The sequence below is a fragment of the Physcomitrium patens genome, chromosome 15 (genome assembly GCF_059467195.1).
Source record: "Physcomitrium patens ecotype Gransden chromosome 15, ASM5946719v1, whole genome shotgun sequence".
NCBI lineage: Eukaryota > Viridiplantae > Streptophyta > Bryopsida > Funariales > Funariaceae > Physcomitrium > Physcomitrium patens.
The window spans coordinates 17,313,086-17,331,383 of NC_143424.1; the positions used below are offsets into that span (position 1 = coordinate 17,313,086).

The window sequence follows — 18,298 nt, forward strand, 5'->3', positions numbered from 1 at the left end:
TTGTTCACCTTGTTGGAACACAGAATGACATTGGCATGACTAGTGTGGTTAAGAAAATGCTTCAATTGCAGTTTTTATTATGCATGCTATGAGTTTATGCAAGACTTCTTGTTCATTGGCACAAGACAAAACTTGCAATTGATATATTTCAACAAGAGAATCCCTTGGAATAAGCCTTTTGCTTATGCAACTTACAAATACAAATCTAATACAATTTTGAGTTCATATTTCACACACTTAAAGCCCTTATTGTGTCAATTTGATTATTGTATTTTATTTGTCTTTTGTTATGGCTTGCAAGGTGACATTGATATAGGTTAGGTTAGTATGTTATAGTTGTTCAACCAATAATGATGCACACATATGTACGGAAAATAGTGTGCCAATGATCTACAATGTAAATGAAATATAAGAAAGTACAGCTTTGAGTGAAGTGTGTCAACAATAATTAGTAACTATTGTTACTATGGTGTTTGCAATGAACAATTTGGAAAGAGTCACAAAGTTGTTTTTTTTAAATGGTGAATACATGTACAAGAATTTCTTTACTTGTAAACCTATTTTATAAAATTAGTTATAAGAAATAGTTGTGATCTATACATTAACATTTTTATTGATTGGACCAAGCATTTTCTTGTTGCTCCATGTCAAGAATAATGTAAACTTAGTAAAATTTCAAAAGCCTGGAATTACTATGCTTGTTTCTAATCATTTAGATATGTGATATTTAAAAAAAAGTTTTTTTTGGATAGAAAAGAACAAGCAATACTTTTCTCTAGATTAATTAAGATTTTTTAAAAATTTATAAATGTTTTTTGAATTTTACATTTACATTAGGTATTACAAATTTTTTAGAAAAGTTTAAGTATAGAGTTACAATTTGTCCTTGATTCTAAATTTTAAGGTTAAATATGTTGCATTTGATTTTTAGAATAATTTTCATGGTTAAGAAGATTAGATACTTATAAATTTAAATATATTTTTAGGATATATTAAATTTGATAATATATTTGAAATTTTATATTTAATTTTTAATTTAGTAGTAATATTCATATGAGATTCAATTATTGATAGAGAAGTAAAAAGTATTAATTTAAATTGAGAAAATGTTATATAATTGACATATTGATGGGGTATATATATATATATATATATATATATATTTGTGTATAATAGCTTAAGTATTAAAGAAGAAGAATATATATATATATATATATATATATATATACATACATACAATAATAATATAAATAAAGTCTCAAATTAGATATAGAAGGAAGGTTTAATATATCCTTGTCATTTTATTATTTAACTCTAATTTTAACTTTTGAAATTAAATGTTAATATTCTTGCTCTTAGCTAAGCCTTGCAACTGCATTTGCAAATTTTTGTACATATTTTTCAGATTAAAAGAGAAGGTAACATATATATATATATATATAAATTATTATTATTATTATGATGATTATTATTATTATTATTATTTAATATTTATTTTAAAAATAAAAATATAAACATGTTTTTTGGATATAATGTTCAAATATAGTTTTTTAATATTTTTATGACAATAGAATGTTATTTCTAGCTTTGAATGCAATATCAAGTAGTAAGTGACTTATTAGGCTCAAATTATAATCTATGGTGAAAAACATCATGATTCTTGGTTTAGTTCTATTATTTACAAAATATTTGTAGAATTCTATTTTGGTGGTAATTACTTACTATATGGTTAATTTTATTATAGATGCAACTAATAGAGTGTCAAAATATTATAGAAGAAATCTAAAAGTAGAAGTAGATCTTGTTACATTTAAAAAAAATACATGTTGTTATTTTAATTTCTTAATTGGATTTGAATGATATGAGCCAAATTGAATTTATGAGGTGAATGAAATTTGATGGGTTCTTTACTAATATAATATTTTAGATACCAATTAAAAAATATAATGGTTAAAATATGATAATTTTTATTACATAAATATATATTTATGTAGAAAAGAGTTAAATTAGATTAAATATTAAAAAATATTTTATTTTTTAATTTCTATTGATTTTTAAAATTATTTAAATTTAAACATTAATATCTATATAAGATGAATTGTATGTAATTATAATATTTCTTCTATTTAGTTATATATCAAATAAAAATTATAAAACTAAAAGATTTAAATTAAAAAATATTATATTTATTCCTAGATTACTTTGTTCCATATTTGAATTGCTACAAATTTCAATCTTTAAGCTCTATTACCTATCTGAGCAATTTTAAAAAATAATTATCATTGAATTTTCTATTGATGAGTTTTTTTCACTTTCTAAACAAGCTAGATTAAAATATAAAAAAATGCTCTATTGTTGCTGATCCCTCTTTTAATGCACACAAGTATGTTTAATTTTAACCTTACATTACTTCCTACACAATTTTACTTGTCATTTTTTAACTTATTAATTGTAGCTTATGTTATAGTTGTATAAAAAATTCTCAAAAATAAAATAGATAAGGAGATAAAATAATGTGATTATCTTTATTTTAATTTTGAAAACCAAAATAGAATTTAATTTTTAATAATTTAAATTTGAGACTAGATTTGATAGCATTTTTTTTCATATGATTAGAATAAATATTTGCTTAAGATTTCTTTAGAATTAGATTTGGAATAAATATTAATTTAGAATAAAAAAAGGTTTCCTAAAATTAATTAAGATTTATAAATTTTATAATATTGATATAATTAAAATATATTAAATTTACTTAGAACTAGTATTTAATTATGTTAACCAAAATTTAAATTTTATTTGATGTAGGAATTACTTCATATTTAATGGAATTTTTATTTGGTTGACTTGGGATAAAATTTTAATAAATTAAATATTACTTAAAAGATTTGATTGAAACCCTAAAGATTAAAATACATGTTAGCCACCAATTGCATTGAATTATAAGATTTATAATAATTTTGAAGCTTTTTTTGAAGCTTATTTTGAATACATATAAAAGTATATTATGAATTAAGTTATTAAAATAGATAATAATATGAATTTCATGTAATAAATAAGTGTAATATCAAGGATAAAATTCATGTATAAATAGATAGGAATTTTCAATGTAGATTCAATTAAAAATCAAGAATTAATTACAAATTACTAAATATTTTATAAAAAATTAATTGCCAGTATAATCTATGTATATATATATATATATATATATATATATAGTTATTTATATATAAATAATCAGAACAGATCTATCAAAGTAGTTTAAAGTTCTAAGTGTAGAACATAATTACACTTATTATTAAATAACTTTAAGATTTATTTCTTATTTTATGAATCTTATTTAGTTCTCTAGTTTTAGATGTTTTTTTTTATTAAGTAGTTAATAATGACAAAAAAAAACTGGTATTTATTTAATTATCTAACATGATTCTTTTAAATGATATTATAACTTTTTTATGACATTCTAATGATAGTACAATCTTGTGGCATCAATTTTAATCTTAGATATTATTTCTATCTTTACTCATAGATTATTTAATAAAAACAATAATCTATTTATGTATGTTTATTAATGTATATTCAGAAGTTAAATTGAAAGAAGAATAATCCATAACCTCAAATTTGAGAAATTTATTGGGTTTTACTAGTATAAATTCTTATAAAGATATCTGTAATTTCTAAGAAAAAATAAAATATTTTAAATATTTTTTAAAATTAAGATTAAATTAAAATTTTAATAAAAGATAAGATATTATTTTAAATTTAGATAATTTATAATCTTTCAATTATAATAAATTTCTCTAAGAATATATATATATATATATTAAAAAATATATAAACAAATTTGCAAAGTTGTCTATATTACAACAATAAGGAAAAAAATTAAAAATTAAAATAAAAAAATCAAGAAGATTATTTATGGATTTATTGAAAATAAAAATTGAAAAAATTAATATACTCTTTATTTTTCCTTCTAATATAAAATAAAAAACTCATGTCAAAAAAATCTTCTAAATATTTTTTCAAATACAAAAGAATTTTCTAGAAGTTTGAAGAATCTTTTATTTTTCATATTTTAATTTATAATTTCTGGATGTATAAAGAAAAACCTTGTTTAAGCTCTGAAGCACTATAATTTAAATTTATGCACCTTATTTGGTGATAAACAATAAAATTTACCAATTAAATTATTTAATTTTAATTAGATAATTTAATATAATTCTTTTTATATTAAATATATTTTAATATGTTATTATTTTTATTTTTTATTTATAAATTGATAGAAAATTTAAAGTAATTTTACATTTAATGTATTTTTTAAAAAACAACTTTAATTTATATATTATTTTTTATTTAGAAATATAATATTTTTACATAAATAAATTACTTAATATATAAAAAGTAATAATATAAATATTTGTTTATTTTTAGAATATTTTAATATAATTATATTATATTTTATTTTAAGATTAATAATAATTATATTTAAATTTGTAATTAAATCACAAACAATAAAGTCTTTAACACACTCTTGTGTTACTCAAAAAGAGTAGAAAATCACTCAAAGATGGTACAATATTGAAACTAGAATGGCTATTGCCAAAGATAAGACAATTAGAGATTTTTGAAACAAGATTAAGAACAAGAAAGGTGTGCACAAGAGTGAAGAAGGCTTCATTCTTACCTCCATATATATTATTTGAGTATGAGTTATGTGTCAGCATTTTATAGGACCTCCAATACATGTCTAAGTTGCAAGATAAGTTATCTACATGTACACCAGATGGTCAACTTATACCACAAGTCACCAATATGTGCAACACATGGCCAACTTTGCTAAATTTCTAATCTACCAATTAACCACAAACACATATAAAGTCAAATCCACATCTATAAAAAATTTAAAAAGCTATTCTACAAGATATTCTTAAATCTACCTTCATTTACCTTTTACCTAACACTTCTTATTTGTGTAATAGAAATATTAAATATATAAAGTAGTGGTATTAAACATCAATTTTTAATAGATTTTTAGTGTATAAATGATAGTTTTATAAAAAAATAATCATATGTTTTGAATTGTCATAGATGTCAATAATAATCTTATACAAAATTCTTATAGAACATAATACAAATCTATTTTTTATATTTTAAATTAGATAGAATTTGAAATAAAATTAAAATATAAATTTATATTTATATCAAGCAATAATAATGAATATAGATTCTTTATTTAACAATGGTTTTTTCTATTTATTTGCTTTTGAACTTAATAAGAATAATTAATATGTGGCAATTAATAATAACAAAGGTTTTATTAATAATAATTATTATATTTTTGTTGATAAAATCTATTATATTAAAATTTAAATAAAGATGTATTTTTTTAAAGTCATTCTAAATTTAAATAAAAAGACAATAAATAATGAATAAAGTAAATAAAAAAATAGAATGTTGCTATTGCTTCTCTAACTTGTCATTTAGCTTATTCTACCATGATTTTTATCAGTACTACCACAAGTTGTCATAAATTTAAGTTGCATACCATATGGCAACTATTAATATTATCACTAAAGTTGATTGTATTAATTTTTGACTCTTAAATACTCCCTTTGGTTGTTTGTAAAGAAAAGTGAATAGATTACCTACATTAAGAGGCTATAAGATGAATGACAATAATAACATTTGAATTTTTTGGAGGGTATAAGATGAATGACAATAATAACATTTGAATTTTTTGCTATTGCCATGTGGACAATGCATGGTGATAATGCCAATTGTTGAAAAACAATGCCTCATGGTGTAGTGCTTAAGATTCAGGTAGCTTATGGTGGCATTAAAAAAATAAAATAAAATAAAATAAAAATTGGTAGCATATGAAAGATGGCAAGTTGAGTAGCAACAACAAAAATTAAGGTGACAATAAATAAATAAATATATATAAATATTAAATATCTTAAGACACATCCTTTAAATTTAGAAAAATAAATCAAGACCTCATTTCATATAAAATAAACACTAAATGAAGAAGAACTTGGCACAATTATGGAATTAGGTAACTACTTAGACAGCCAAAAAACATTGTATATCAAAGTTGTACAATGTCTTTTTGGTTAACTAAGGTAGAGTTCAATGCAGATTTTGAATATTTAATTCTTAACCGTAGTCTAACTTGAACAAACCTATAGCATTCTCAAGAACTGTTGTATGGAGGTCAGGAAAAAAGACAGATTTTTTTGTGTGCAGCTCTTTGAAAAAGCATAAGAAAGAAAGTTGTGAGGAGTGCAAATGGGCTAAATTGTAACATGATGAGCACTAAATCAATAATAATACATGCCATTCATATAACCCAATCATCATTCATTGGCTTGTTAATCTTGAAATTCATCTGCAATAGTTCTGAATTTAAACCTAATTTAGCCGAAAACCCACAAAGTGATAATCTAATTCCAACTGACTCGAATCACCAGCTATGGATTGGGCTAGCATGAACAGATACATGGATAGGGTCACAAATTCGGAGTTTTTCGACCTTGCATAACAACTCCCCGAAGGTCCAAATCACAGAACCCTCGCTACAAGGTCCAACAAATCGTACGCAGCATTCCCAACAAAGCTCAGAAGCCACCATTGGTTTGAAACTTGCTCCGCTCTGTTCCACCGCTAGTAAAAGGAGGTACATTACATGAACCATACATTTTGTAGCAACATAATTCCATTAAAGACTCAACTCAAAAAAATCTCTTCGAATTTTCTATAACCGCATCGGACAGAGCTTTAAACTAAATTTATAAACTCCTCGTTCATTGGATAGAATTCTGGTCCAAGAGCATTAGAAAGTTGACTAGTTTTAAAGAATATAAGCCTACAGCATAAATGATCGTAGACGACATTACTTCTTGGAAGGGAGACTTGGATTCCAGGCTTCCGGTTCGAATTTTGGCTCAGAATCACCCACTTTTTGTACAACCTTGGAGTCTGCTTAGCAATGAGTGAAACATACAAGTAGCTTAATCACTGTCAAATAAGAGTCGAGTTCTAGTTACAAAGCATGCATGAATTAGACCATCTAACTACATCAACCACAGGAGGCACGCCATGCCAACACTGACATAATGCAGAAATTACGAAATCGCAAGAATTTCTGCTTATCAGCAGCAGATTACCATCGTTTTGCTGCACAGGAACATCACTTTCGGTGACTTGCTGCAAATACCGTGTCATAGTGTGCGGAGAGAGATCATCTGCGACTCCAACTGCTTGGCTTAGCTCAAAAAAATATAGCATGATAGTATAACTCGTGAAATCAGAGAAATAACACATCTTACACCATTAATGAAACAATAGTGAGAATATAGAGTTAAATACAAAAAGATTCTTATTAAGTAAATGTACAAACGCGAGGCATTTGGAAGTTGCCTTTCTCATGGTTGCGTGCTCTCGATCGAATTATTCTTACCTCCGTTAATTCCTTGCTGAAGTGCTTTAGCACGATATCGACGCTTCTCCTCTTCTTTCTCAAGCACTGTTTCGTGAAAGAAGAAACGCCAAGGAATAGCGATTGAGTAAGTGAAATTGATTTGCAAACAAATGAGCATCAGAAATTAACATAATGCACTGACGTCGGTCCGCAAAACAAATGTACTCACTACAACGTAGGATGCTCTAAATAAATGTCAGACCCTAATTACAGATCAAATCATCACAGAAGCTGAATTCGCAAGCATATCTTCCTCCCATGTACTTTGCCGACATCCTTATCATTGTCTACAAGGAAGAAGTGGTATATGACCTCATACGCATGTCCTAAACCTGAAGAAAACTTACATGCAACCTTGGCCTTGATGGCGTTTCGGCGTGCTTCAAATTCCATCATTTCCTGGTCAACAAATCACGTATATCCTTCACATTTCTCATCTCGATCTGTCCCACTGTATAGAAGACATTTTAGACCAAAACAGAAAATCAAGAATATTGCGGAAGTGGAATAGTGCCTTAAATACAAAAGAAACTTGTAGTTACGAGGAAACATCGAGCTCAGTAGATGCATCAAAAATCCAAGATACAGCCAAATACATATTTTAAAACTGTTTGAAGAACTATGACTCCTGCGTTGTGAAATTTATCTTCTAAAAGTCGATGTCCCAGACATATTTACTTGGATTTTCTTGCGTCGAATACTAAATGATAGAAATTTTCGTGAAGGTGTGTTCTGGGGCTACGAGAGAGGAATCAAAATGCCCAACTGACACAACGAAAACAGGATGATACCTCAGGGGTAGGAGGTTCTTTACGTCTTCCATTGAGCCAGCTATTCCATTCAACTGCCATGCATAAAAAAATTACATCATATGAATCTGTACAAAGCATTGTCACTAGCATAAACCTGAGACGCATCTAATCACTTATACACGAAGAGAATAATTCCTTACCAGGTATGAGCTCCACAACTGAAGAGCCTCCAAACTCAACCCATCGGCGCTCCTTGACTGGGTCAGCGCCGCAGAATACTGATCAGTAGCTGTCTTCACGGGATAATGGATCCATTGAAGTTACATGTGAGTGTATACTAAGAGTTATGTTGAAATTACCTGTGCCATCGATATCCTTAAATTGGCGATAGTAGGTGTTACCAGCCTTGTCAGAACCGGCCAGCTGCTTGCCGCGCTTCGCAAAGAAGGAAAGGACTCTAGATAACATAGTCAGAATGTGCGACGAAATTTTTGAAAATAATAAAATAAAACCCTAAACCAAAGGCGGTGTGAAAAATCGGGTGAGGCACTGGATAGAGATGAAAGAAGGCGCGAGGTCAACAGCCGAACGTAAAAATGCTATGAATCACCAACAACGATAAACAGTTCAATTGCACCCAGCAAGAAAACGGAGAAAGAGGGAAAGAAAAAAACGAAAAAAACAAAAGCAATGAGAAAGGACGGGATAAGCAAAGGAAGGGTGGACGACAAAGGCAAGCAAGAGCAGGAGGCGATCCCAATCCAACGAAGAGTGGAGACGAGCGCAGCTGAGTAGAGCAGCAGGCAGAGGGAGTGGGAGCGTGTGCGTCTCAGCCTCCCCAACAGAATTGTTGAGATCATTAAATGTAGCCGACGCTCTCTATAATATTTACTGTACACTATAGTAATTACTGTAGCTACAGTATTTAGAGTTTAGTGGAGAAGTACTGTTCATCCTCTTATCTTCTCTCTTCTTGTGAACCAGACACAACCAGATCAATAGATTTTTGTGTGTGTGAAGCTCTCTCTCCTTAGAAACCCTTGTGTGTGTATGACTTACTACTACTTGTGTGTGTGTATGACTTACTACTACTCGTGTGTGTGTATGACTTACTATTACTCTTGTGTCTTTCTGAACATTCTCAACACTTCATCAGCACTGTTCTCTTCTACATACTATCACAATTTTTTTTGCTCTAGTCTTTGACTCTTCAAACCTGTTGCTACCCTTGCTTAGTGTCTGGGTCATGATCTTGTTCTTCTTGCTGGCACCTCACACATTAGCTGCTTGCTTAGAGCACTTGTTCCACTCTTTGCCTTGCTTGCTCTGAATACTTGATCCAGCCCAACTCCACCCTCTGCTTGCTCCCTGCTCCGTGCTGCGCCCCGAACAGACGTTGAACTGCCGCCGAACTGCCGCCGAATAGACGCCGAATCCGCCGCTGCCACCCTGTCGCCGCTGCCGCCGCCGCCCGCCGTCGCCGATGTCCGCTGTTGCCCGCCGCTGCCCGCCGCTGCCGCCCACCATTGCCCGCCGTTGCCAGCCGCTGCTGTCCACCGTTGCCCGCCGCCACCCGCCGCCGCTGTCCGCCGCTGCCACCCTGCCGCCCTACCGCTACCTGCTGCGGCCATTTTATTGCTGTTTTGCTGCCTTAATCTACAACCATCTCTCCTTAAAAAAATGAAATATATATATATATATATATACATATATATATATTTTTGTTTTTTCAAGTTTAAGTTTATCATTTTATTTGATTTTATATTTTAAGGTATGTTTTATTCCACTTTTTTACTTGATCTTGTATTTTCTTTATAGATTTATTTATAATGAGAGCTTCAACATCTTCAACTGCTTCTACTATGGTTCCTACTATTATCAGTGCATCCCAACATTTTCAAGCTCTTTTATTTCTACCATTGACTATGGATGGAAACAATTATCTATTATGGGCAAAAATGGCAAAAGTAAATTTATTTGCAGAACAACTCTCGGATGCCATTATGTTTGAAGAATCTCCTACAACAAGTATTTTTATATTTCATGCTATTAGTTGGAAAGGACTTCTTTTCTTTCGTCGTCATTTTGTATCCGCATTACAATATCAATATTTGGAAATAGAAGACCTTACAGAACTTTGGAAGAATCTTAAATCTAGGTTTGATCATCAAAAGACCATTTTTCTTCTACGTGCACGTCACAATTGGATACATTTATGTGTCTTGGATTTTCCAAATTTAAATGCTTTCAATAGTGAAATGTATAGTATTATCTCACAATTACGATTATGTGGACAAAGCAATTTTGAAGAAGAAATGATTGAAAAAACTCTCTCTACATTTCCTCCTGCATCTGTTGTGCTTGCACAACAATACAGGAACATGAAATTTCAGAGTCATTCTGATCTCATGTCCTATCTACTTCTTACAGAGAAGCAAAATGAGCTACTCTTGTGCAATGCGGAAGCTCGTCCTATTGGAACTACAATTCTTGAATCTCATACACTTAATATTTCAAAGTCTAAGAAGAAATTATATAAACATGGGAAACGTGCTCATAAGTATCAAGGTAATCATAGTCAAGACCATTTCTATCTATATGGAAAGAATAAACATTCTACTATTAATTATAGTAGAAAACAAAAATCAGAGATGCGTTCTTGCCATAAGTGTGGAATGATTGGAAATTTAGCACATGCATGCCGTACTTCAGGACATTTTATTAAAATGTTCCAAGAAAATAAGAAATTACGAGCTGAGGCTCGTGAAGTTCATACCATAGATGCGTCCATGGATTCAATTGGTGTTGATGACTTAGAGGCTTATATGACTAATAGAACCTCTAATGATGAATCAAATGATGCGCTCATTGATTCTACAACAACACATACTATCTTGTCAGATAGACGATTTTTTATTGAAAAATCTTCAACTTGGCAAACTAAAAATATGATGACCATAGCTGGAGCAAATACGTTTTGTTTCCAAGATGGCACAATGATGGTAAAATGACCTACGGGTTCCATCATAAAATATAAACATGCGATGTTTGCACCCTCAGCACCTTGGAGTCTGATCAGCTACCGAGATGTGCGTATTAATGGTTATCACCTCTCGACGGCCACTTTAAATAGAAAAGAAGTTTTGGTTCTTGCGAAGAACCATAAAGTTCTTGAAAAAGCTTTTGCTACAGAAAATGGTTTATACCAAATTGTGATTCGACCTTCCATTATATTTAATTTTGTATCATCTATCTCAGAGAGTCGCGTTTTTTTCTGGCATGGACGATTGGGACATCCAGGATCCACATTATTTAGAAAGATCATTCCATGTATAACTGGACACAATTTAAAGCATGCAGATGTAGACTCTATGGAATTGAGTCATGCATGCGTGCAAGGTAAAATGATTACTCGACCTTCAATTTGGAAACTTCTACAAGAATTACCACCAATGCTTGAAAGATTGCATGGTAATATTTGTGGTCCTATTAATCCAACATCAGGACCATTTCTTTATTTTTTGGTCCTTGTTGATGCATCAGGTAAACAATCACATGTTTCATTATTATCAACTCGAAACATGGTGTTTGCCAATCTTATATCTATGCTTATTCACTTTTGGGCACATTTTCCTAATTATCTTATAAAAACATTGCGTATGGATAATGCAAAAGAATTTGCATCAAAGTCTTTTGAAGACTATTGTACTGCAACAGGAATCGAATTGACATATTGTGTTCTATATGAACATGCTCAAAATGGACTTGCAAAGTCATTTATAAAGCGTATACAACTCGTTACGCGGCCACTCCTCCTTCACGCAAATCTACTTACATCTATGTGGGGTCATGCAGTTTTACATGCTGCAGCATTAATACGCCTCCGCCCTTCTTCTCTTGAAACTGTTTCACTACGTGAACTCATTTCGGGTTGTGTTCCAAATGTATCTCACTTATGAGTATTTGGTTGCCGTGCTTGGATTCCAGTACCAAAACCTCAATGACGTATCATTGGAGGTCATCGACAAGAAGGCATATATGTTGGTTTTGATTCACCAAGCATTATTCGTATTGTTGATCCATCAACTGGCATATTATTACATGCACGTCTATAAAATTGCCGTTTTGAAGAAACTGTATATCCATCTCTTGAAGGAGGAGTATCCAATCAACAAAGAAATAAAGTACTCATATTTGAAGTACCAGAAATATTTACAATGAATCTCGATCCTAGGACATCTTTGGCAGAAACTAAAGTTGCTAAGATTTTGCATTTAAAACGGATCGCGGATGAAACACTTGATGGCTTCAATGATGCACATAGAATTACAAGAGTTCTTATTAATGAGGCTCGGAATGCACCTGCTCAGATTGCAGTGCCATTGACTACAATACCTCAAGTTATAACAACAACAACTAAAAGAACTTGTGGACCAGATAAGCAGCCACGTAAGAAGAAAGCTATAAAATTAACTAATCCTAGTATTATTTCTCAAGCAATTGCCATTCATCTTGCAGGACTACCAATTCATGATGATATATCCATGCATAATGTACCTTCAATTCCTATGAAAAACAATCTTGGAATTAGAAAGAATAAGAACAAATTGAGTAAAGAATTATCTATTCTGTATTGTGCTACAGATGATATTTAGAACAGACCATCTATTACGGTAGATGAATCATTTGCATATATGATTATAGAAGCCCTTTCTTACGAAGAAGACGATCTTGAACCTCAAACCATCAAAGAGGCGATACATCGCTCTGATTGGTCAAAATGGAAAACTGTTATTAAAGAAGAGTATGCCTCTTTGCATAAGAGAAAAGTCTTTGGTCCAATTGTAGACACTCTTACATCTCGCCCTGTGGGATATGAAATGGTATTAATATGTAAGCGAGATGCTCAAGGCCAAATAACCCGCTATAAAGCTCGTCTTGTTGCTCAAGGATTTTCTCAACGATTTGGCATTGATTATGAATCCACATATTTTCTAGTCATGGATTCAATTACATTTTGTTATATTATTGGAATGACAGTTCATGCCACCCTTGAGATGCATCTGATGGATGTAGTTACTGCATATCTATATGGTTCTCTTGATGCAAATATTTATATGAAAGTTCCACCTGGCTTAGAAATAGGAACTCCAAATCAACCCGCTCCAGAAAAATATCGTGGTATTAAATTATGTAAGGCCTTGTATGATTTAAAACAATCCGAACAAATGTGGTATCAACGTCTTCGAGATTATTTAATTAAAAATAATTTTATAAGTGATCCACTAATCCCTTGTTTATTTATCAAACGAGATAAAACTGGTTTTGTGATCATAGCTGTATATGTTGATGATCTTAACCTAGTGGGCACTACAATTGCATGTATTACAGCTACAAACCTACTTATACGTGAATTTGAGATGAAAATGCTAAGAAAAATAACTTTCTGCATTGGTCTTCAGATTATGCATCTTACAGATGGTAGCATTTTTTTCTACCAATTAACATATATTAGACGAATTTTGCAAAGATTTAATATGAATGATGCTTATCTATTGTCCACTCCAATGGTTGGACATGGTCGTGATGGTCATAATCCATACCGTCCATGTGAGGAAGAGGAGGAAATATTGGGAGACCAATATCCATACCTCACAGTGGTTGGAGCACTTTTGTATTTAGCTACATCTACAAGACCAGATATTGCATTTGCAGTTAGTTTTCTTACAAGACATAGTGCACGTCCAACACTACGACATTGGAATGGCATCAAACATTTATTACATTATTTAAAAGGTACTGAAGACTTGGGATTATATTACACAAAATCTGCAGACCCAAAATTGGTTGGATATTGTGATACAAGATATAAATCTGATATTACAAGAGCTAAATCTCAAATAGGATATGTATTTTTAAGACATGGAGCTGCAATATCATGGAAATCAGTGAAACAAACAATAATTGTAACTTCATCCAACCATGCAAAAATTATTGCCTTACATGAAGCATCTCAAGAATGTATTTGGTTGTGATCAATTGATAAATTCATTCAAACAACTTGTGGATTTTCATATGATGATTCTCCAACTATCTTGCATGAAGATAATAGTGCTTGTATTGCACAGATGCAAGTTGGTTTCATTAAAGGTGACAGGACAAAACATATTGATCCAAAGTATTTTAGTTATACTCATGACTTGATTATTGATCAAGCACTTACAATTAAGAAAATTGAATCTACAAATAACCTTGCTGATCTCTTCACCAAAGCTCTCCCATTAAGCAATCATTGTCGACTTACTTATGGCATTGGTATGCGACGACTTACTTTTCTTGAATAAGAAAGTTAAAGAGCTCTTTAAATAATTAAAGAAAATGATGTTGTACTCTTTTTCCTTCATCTATGGTTTTGTCCTTAAATAAAATAAGATTTTCCTAGATAAGGTTTTAATGAGGCAACAATTCTTGATCTTACAAGATCACAGAAAAGTATAGATCATAAATCTATATAAATCTTATATTATGTAAATATTATGATGAGCGAGGAAGAGTGTTGAGATCATTAAATGTAGCCGACGCTCTCCATAATATTTACTATAGATTATAGTAATTACTGTAGCTATAGTATTTAGAGTCTAGTGAAGAAGTACTATTCATCCTCTTATCTTCTCTCTTCTTGTGTACGAGACACAACCAGATCAATAGATTTTTGTGTGTGTGAAGCTCTCTCTCCTTAGAAATCCTTGTGTGTGTATGACTTACTACTACTCGTGTGTGTGTATGACTTACTATTACTCTTGTGTCTTTCTAAACATTCTTAACAAGAATCAAACTAATTCAGCCCTTGCTCACATGACATGCTGACATGGCCACTCTATCCTGGCTAGCTCGGAATGAAAGAGATTCGAGTGGCCCTTCCGAGCGGGTAAACTAACCTCATAGAATTGTGTCGCAAAAACCTCCCTACTCAATCGTGGGCCGTCAAATCGCAGCTTCCGCTTAGATTCAATCTCAACCGTGGATCGGATTTCTAGGAACGGAGAGAGGGAAAGTAGGGGAACCAGGGAATTGGGCAGGTTGGAGGGTGGGCAATTTGGAACTTAGAACCCATTCCTTATTGGACCCACACTGATCCATATTCACATGGGTGCTGAAGTTTGTTCAGGAGATGCCTCTCAATCCCAATTTACAACCATCACTCTTATTTCGAACATTTTTTTTTTTTTTTATTGTCAGACACAACATCACTCAATGTGCATGATATATTTGTTTCTTGGAAGAATTATTGGAATCTTAAAACATTTTTTTTTTATTATATTTTCAAACATAGATATCTTATAAATAAGGATTCATTATTGATTATTTTCTTTTTAAAAGAAATATAATATAGATTGGTAGAATTTTATTTTATTTTATTTTTTTAATAAATATTTAATTTGCACATATTTTTTTGAAAATATTATAAATTTTCTAATTGAAATATTATTTTGGTAAAAAATATTATATAAATTTATTTTTTAAAATTTATTTTATAAATCATAAAACGTTTTCAATAAGCATCATGTATCTAAGTAGTTAATCAATTAAAAAAATAAAATAATTATAATAGTGTGATTGTAAATACCACATATTATTAAAGAACAAGTACTATAAAGTCACAACTCTTAGAATCAGCAAGGTTGTATACAAAGAAAGTATGGAATAAGAAATCTCTCACTTCCAACACCCGTTATTTATAAGAGGTGGTTGCTACCCTAGAAGACAACTTCCACTCCTTGACTTTTACACACATGGTTCTAGGATCCTTTGGCATCTTACTAATTACAAGGGTATCCTATACCAAACACTAATTACTCTTATCTAGTCTTTGAATATTTTCTAATTCATACTTTATCCTCTTGACTTTGAATCTTGATTCTTGACCTCATTCTATATCTATAAGATGTTTCTTTTAACTAGCTAGAATCAATTTTTTAACAAATATCAATTTACTTAATGTAATATCTTTTATAAAATAACTTATTCTACTTTTATTTTTACTTATTTTAATACTTCCACTTTGTTATTGGTCAAAAGGCTTTTAATCCTAATACCTTTGTCAACATGTGATGTCTACCCTTTACTAATGCCTTTGTCAATAAATCAATAAGCATATCTTTTGTTGCACAATACTTCATATCAATCACTACCATTTCAATCTTTTCTTTTATTAAGTCATATTGAATGTCAATGTGTTTGGTCTTTGAATGATATTTTGGATTTTTTTCAAATACGAATCATCTTTGATTGTCACACTTCATTGGAGTTGCTTTCATTTGTAATATTCCAATGTCCTCCAAAAGTTACCTTAGCCATATTGCTTCCATTGTACTATGGCTTACTTCCATTGTACCATGGCTTGCTTCTATTGTACTATGGCTTGCTTCTATTGTACTATGGCTTGCTTCTATTGTACTATGGCTTGTTGCAATGTACTCCGCTTCTATTATTGACTTTATAATTTTTTGGTTGTCTCTTACAATTTCACAAAATAGCTCCCACTCCAATAAAGAATACATATTCCATTGTTGATCTTCTATTATTTGCATCTCCAACCCAATTTGCATTACAATAACCATACAAATTAATGCTATCACTTCCAAGGTATAATATGAAATATAAAATATCTTTTAAATACCTCATGATCTTTTTGATGGTTTTTCAATGGAGTGATCTAGCCTTTGACATGTGTTGGCTTACAATACTTATTGCATATGTAAGATCCATCTTTGTATCAACCATTGCATACATAAATGAATACATTACTGCCTTTTATAGAATACATTATATTTCACCTTCAACTTCAATAAATTCTTTATTTGTGAGCATCATCAACTTTAAATTGGCCTCTAAAGATGTTTTAATAGGTTTATACTCTTCTATATTGAATCATTTCAACACTTCTTCAATATACTTACTTTGGCTTATTATAATGGTCTTTTTAGTACAATCTCTTACAAATTCTATTCCTAAATAATAGGAAAGCTCCTCCAAATCACTCATCTCATACTTCTTTTCTAATATTACCTTCAATCAATCCATCATCTTCATAATATAGGTTAAGATGATCAAATCATCAGCATAAAAGATGATAATCAATATAAATTTACTTGATTTCATAATATGGAAGGAATGATCAAATTCACTCCTTTTAAATCTTTTATTTATAAAAAATATATCAATATGTTGGTACCATGCCTTTAGAAATTGCTTGAATTCATACAAGTTTTTTTTCAACTTATAAACAAGATGTTGTTTGCCTTCTTCTATAAATCCTTAAGGTTGCTTCATATAAATGTCTTCTTTTAGATTTCTATTCAAGAAATTCATCTTCACATCTATTTGATGCATCTCCAAGTCGAGTTGCTCCAATTTTACTAATAGTTCTAATGGTAGTGAATTTGGCCATGGGAGCAAATGTCTCATTGAAATCAATACCAGCAACTTAATAATAGTCTTTAACAATCAATCTAGACTTGTATCTTATAACATTTTCTATTGCATCCCTTTTGATTTTAAACATCCACTTACAACTAATTGAAGATCAATTTCGTGGAAGTTAAGTCAATTTCCATGTTCCATTGTCTATGAGTGATTTGTATTCTTTTTCCATGGTATTCTCTTATTTCATAACATCTGTAGACTTCATTACATCACACAAAACTCAATGGATCAACAAGGAGTGCAATATCAGCATGCTCTTTATTTACTTAAGGAAAGATGTAATTCTTCTATCATGTACCAAGTTATTTTTTTTTATCTCTCAAAAAATATCTCCTTTCATTTGATGAAGCTTTACCTTCTTTCACTCTAAGGTTTCTTGTAAGCTTCTTCTCTATTAAAACTTACTTCTTTACATTCAAAGATTGGTACTTTTCATCATCATCATTATCTTCAATATTCTTATTGTCTTCTTTATTGATTTTAAGAATAGTAGGCATACTATGGCTTACCTTTCTCAATTCATTACACAGAATTCAATATCTCGTCTTATGACTATCACAGTCTGGCACTCCAGACTAACTTC

The 18,298-nt window shown here is 30.4% G+C and overlaps 1 protein-coding gene across 1 annotated transcript; it reads right to left on the reverse strand.

The window, feature by feature from the left end:
- Positions 1-6,627: 6,627 nt before the first annotated feature.
- LOC112292184 (uncharacterized) lies at positions 6,628-9,492 on the reverse strand. The gene is made up of 7 exons (XM_024540424.3): positions 8,589-9,492; positions 8,430-8,486; positions 8,269-8,321; positions 7,825-7,876; positions 7,457-7,522; positions 7,164-7,241; positions 6,628-6,975 (listed from the first exon to the last, which is right to left on the reverse strand). Exons 1-7 carry the CDS (start codon positions 8,695-8,697, stop codon positions 6,890-6,892), a joined length of 501 nt encoding a protein of 166 aa, XP_024396192.1. The 5' UTR covers positions 8,698-9,492; the 3' UTR covers positions 6,628-6,889.
- Between the last annotated feature and the right edge of the window lie 8,806 nt (positions 9,493-18,298).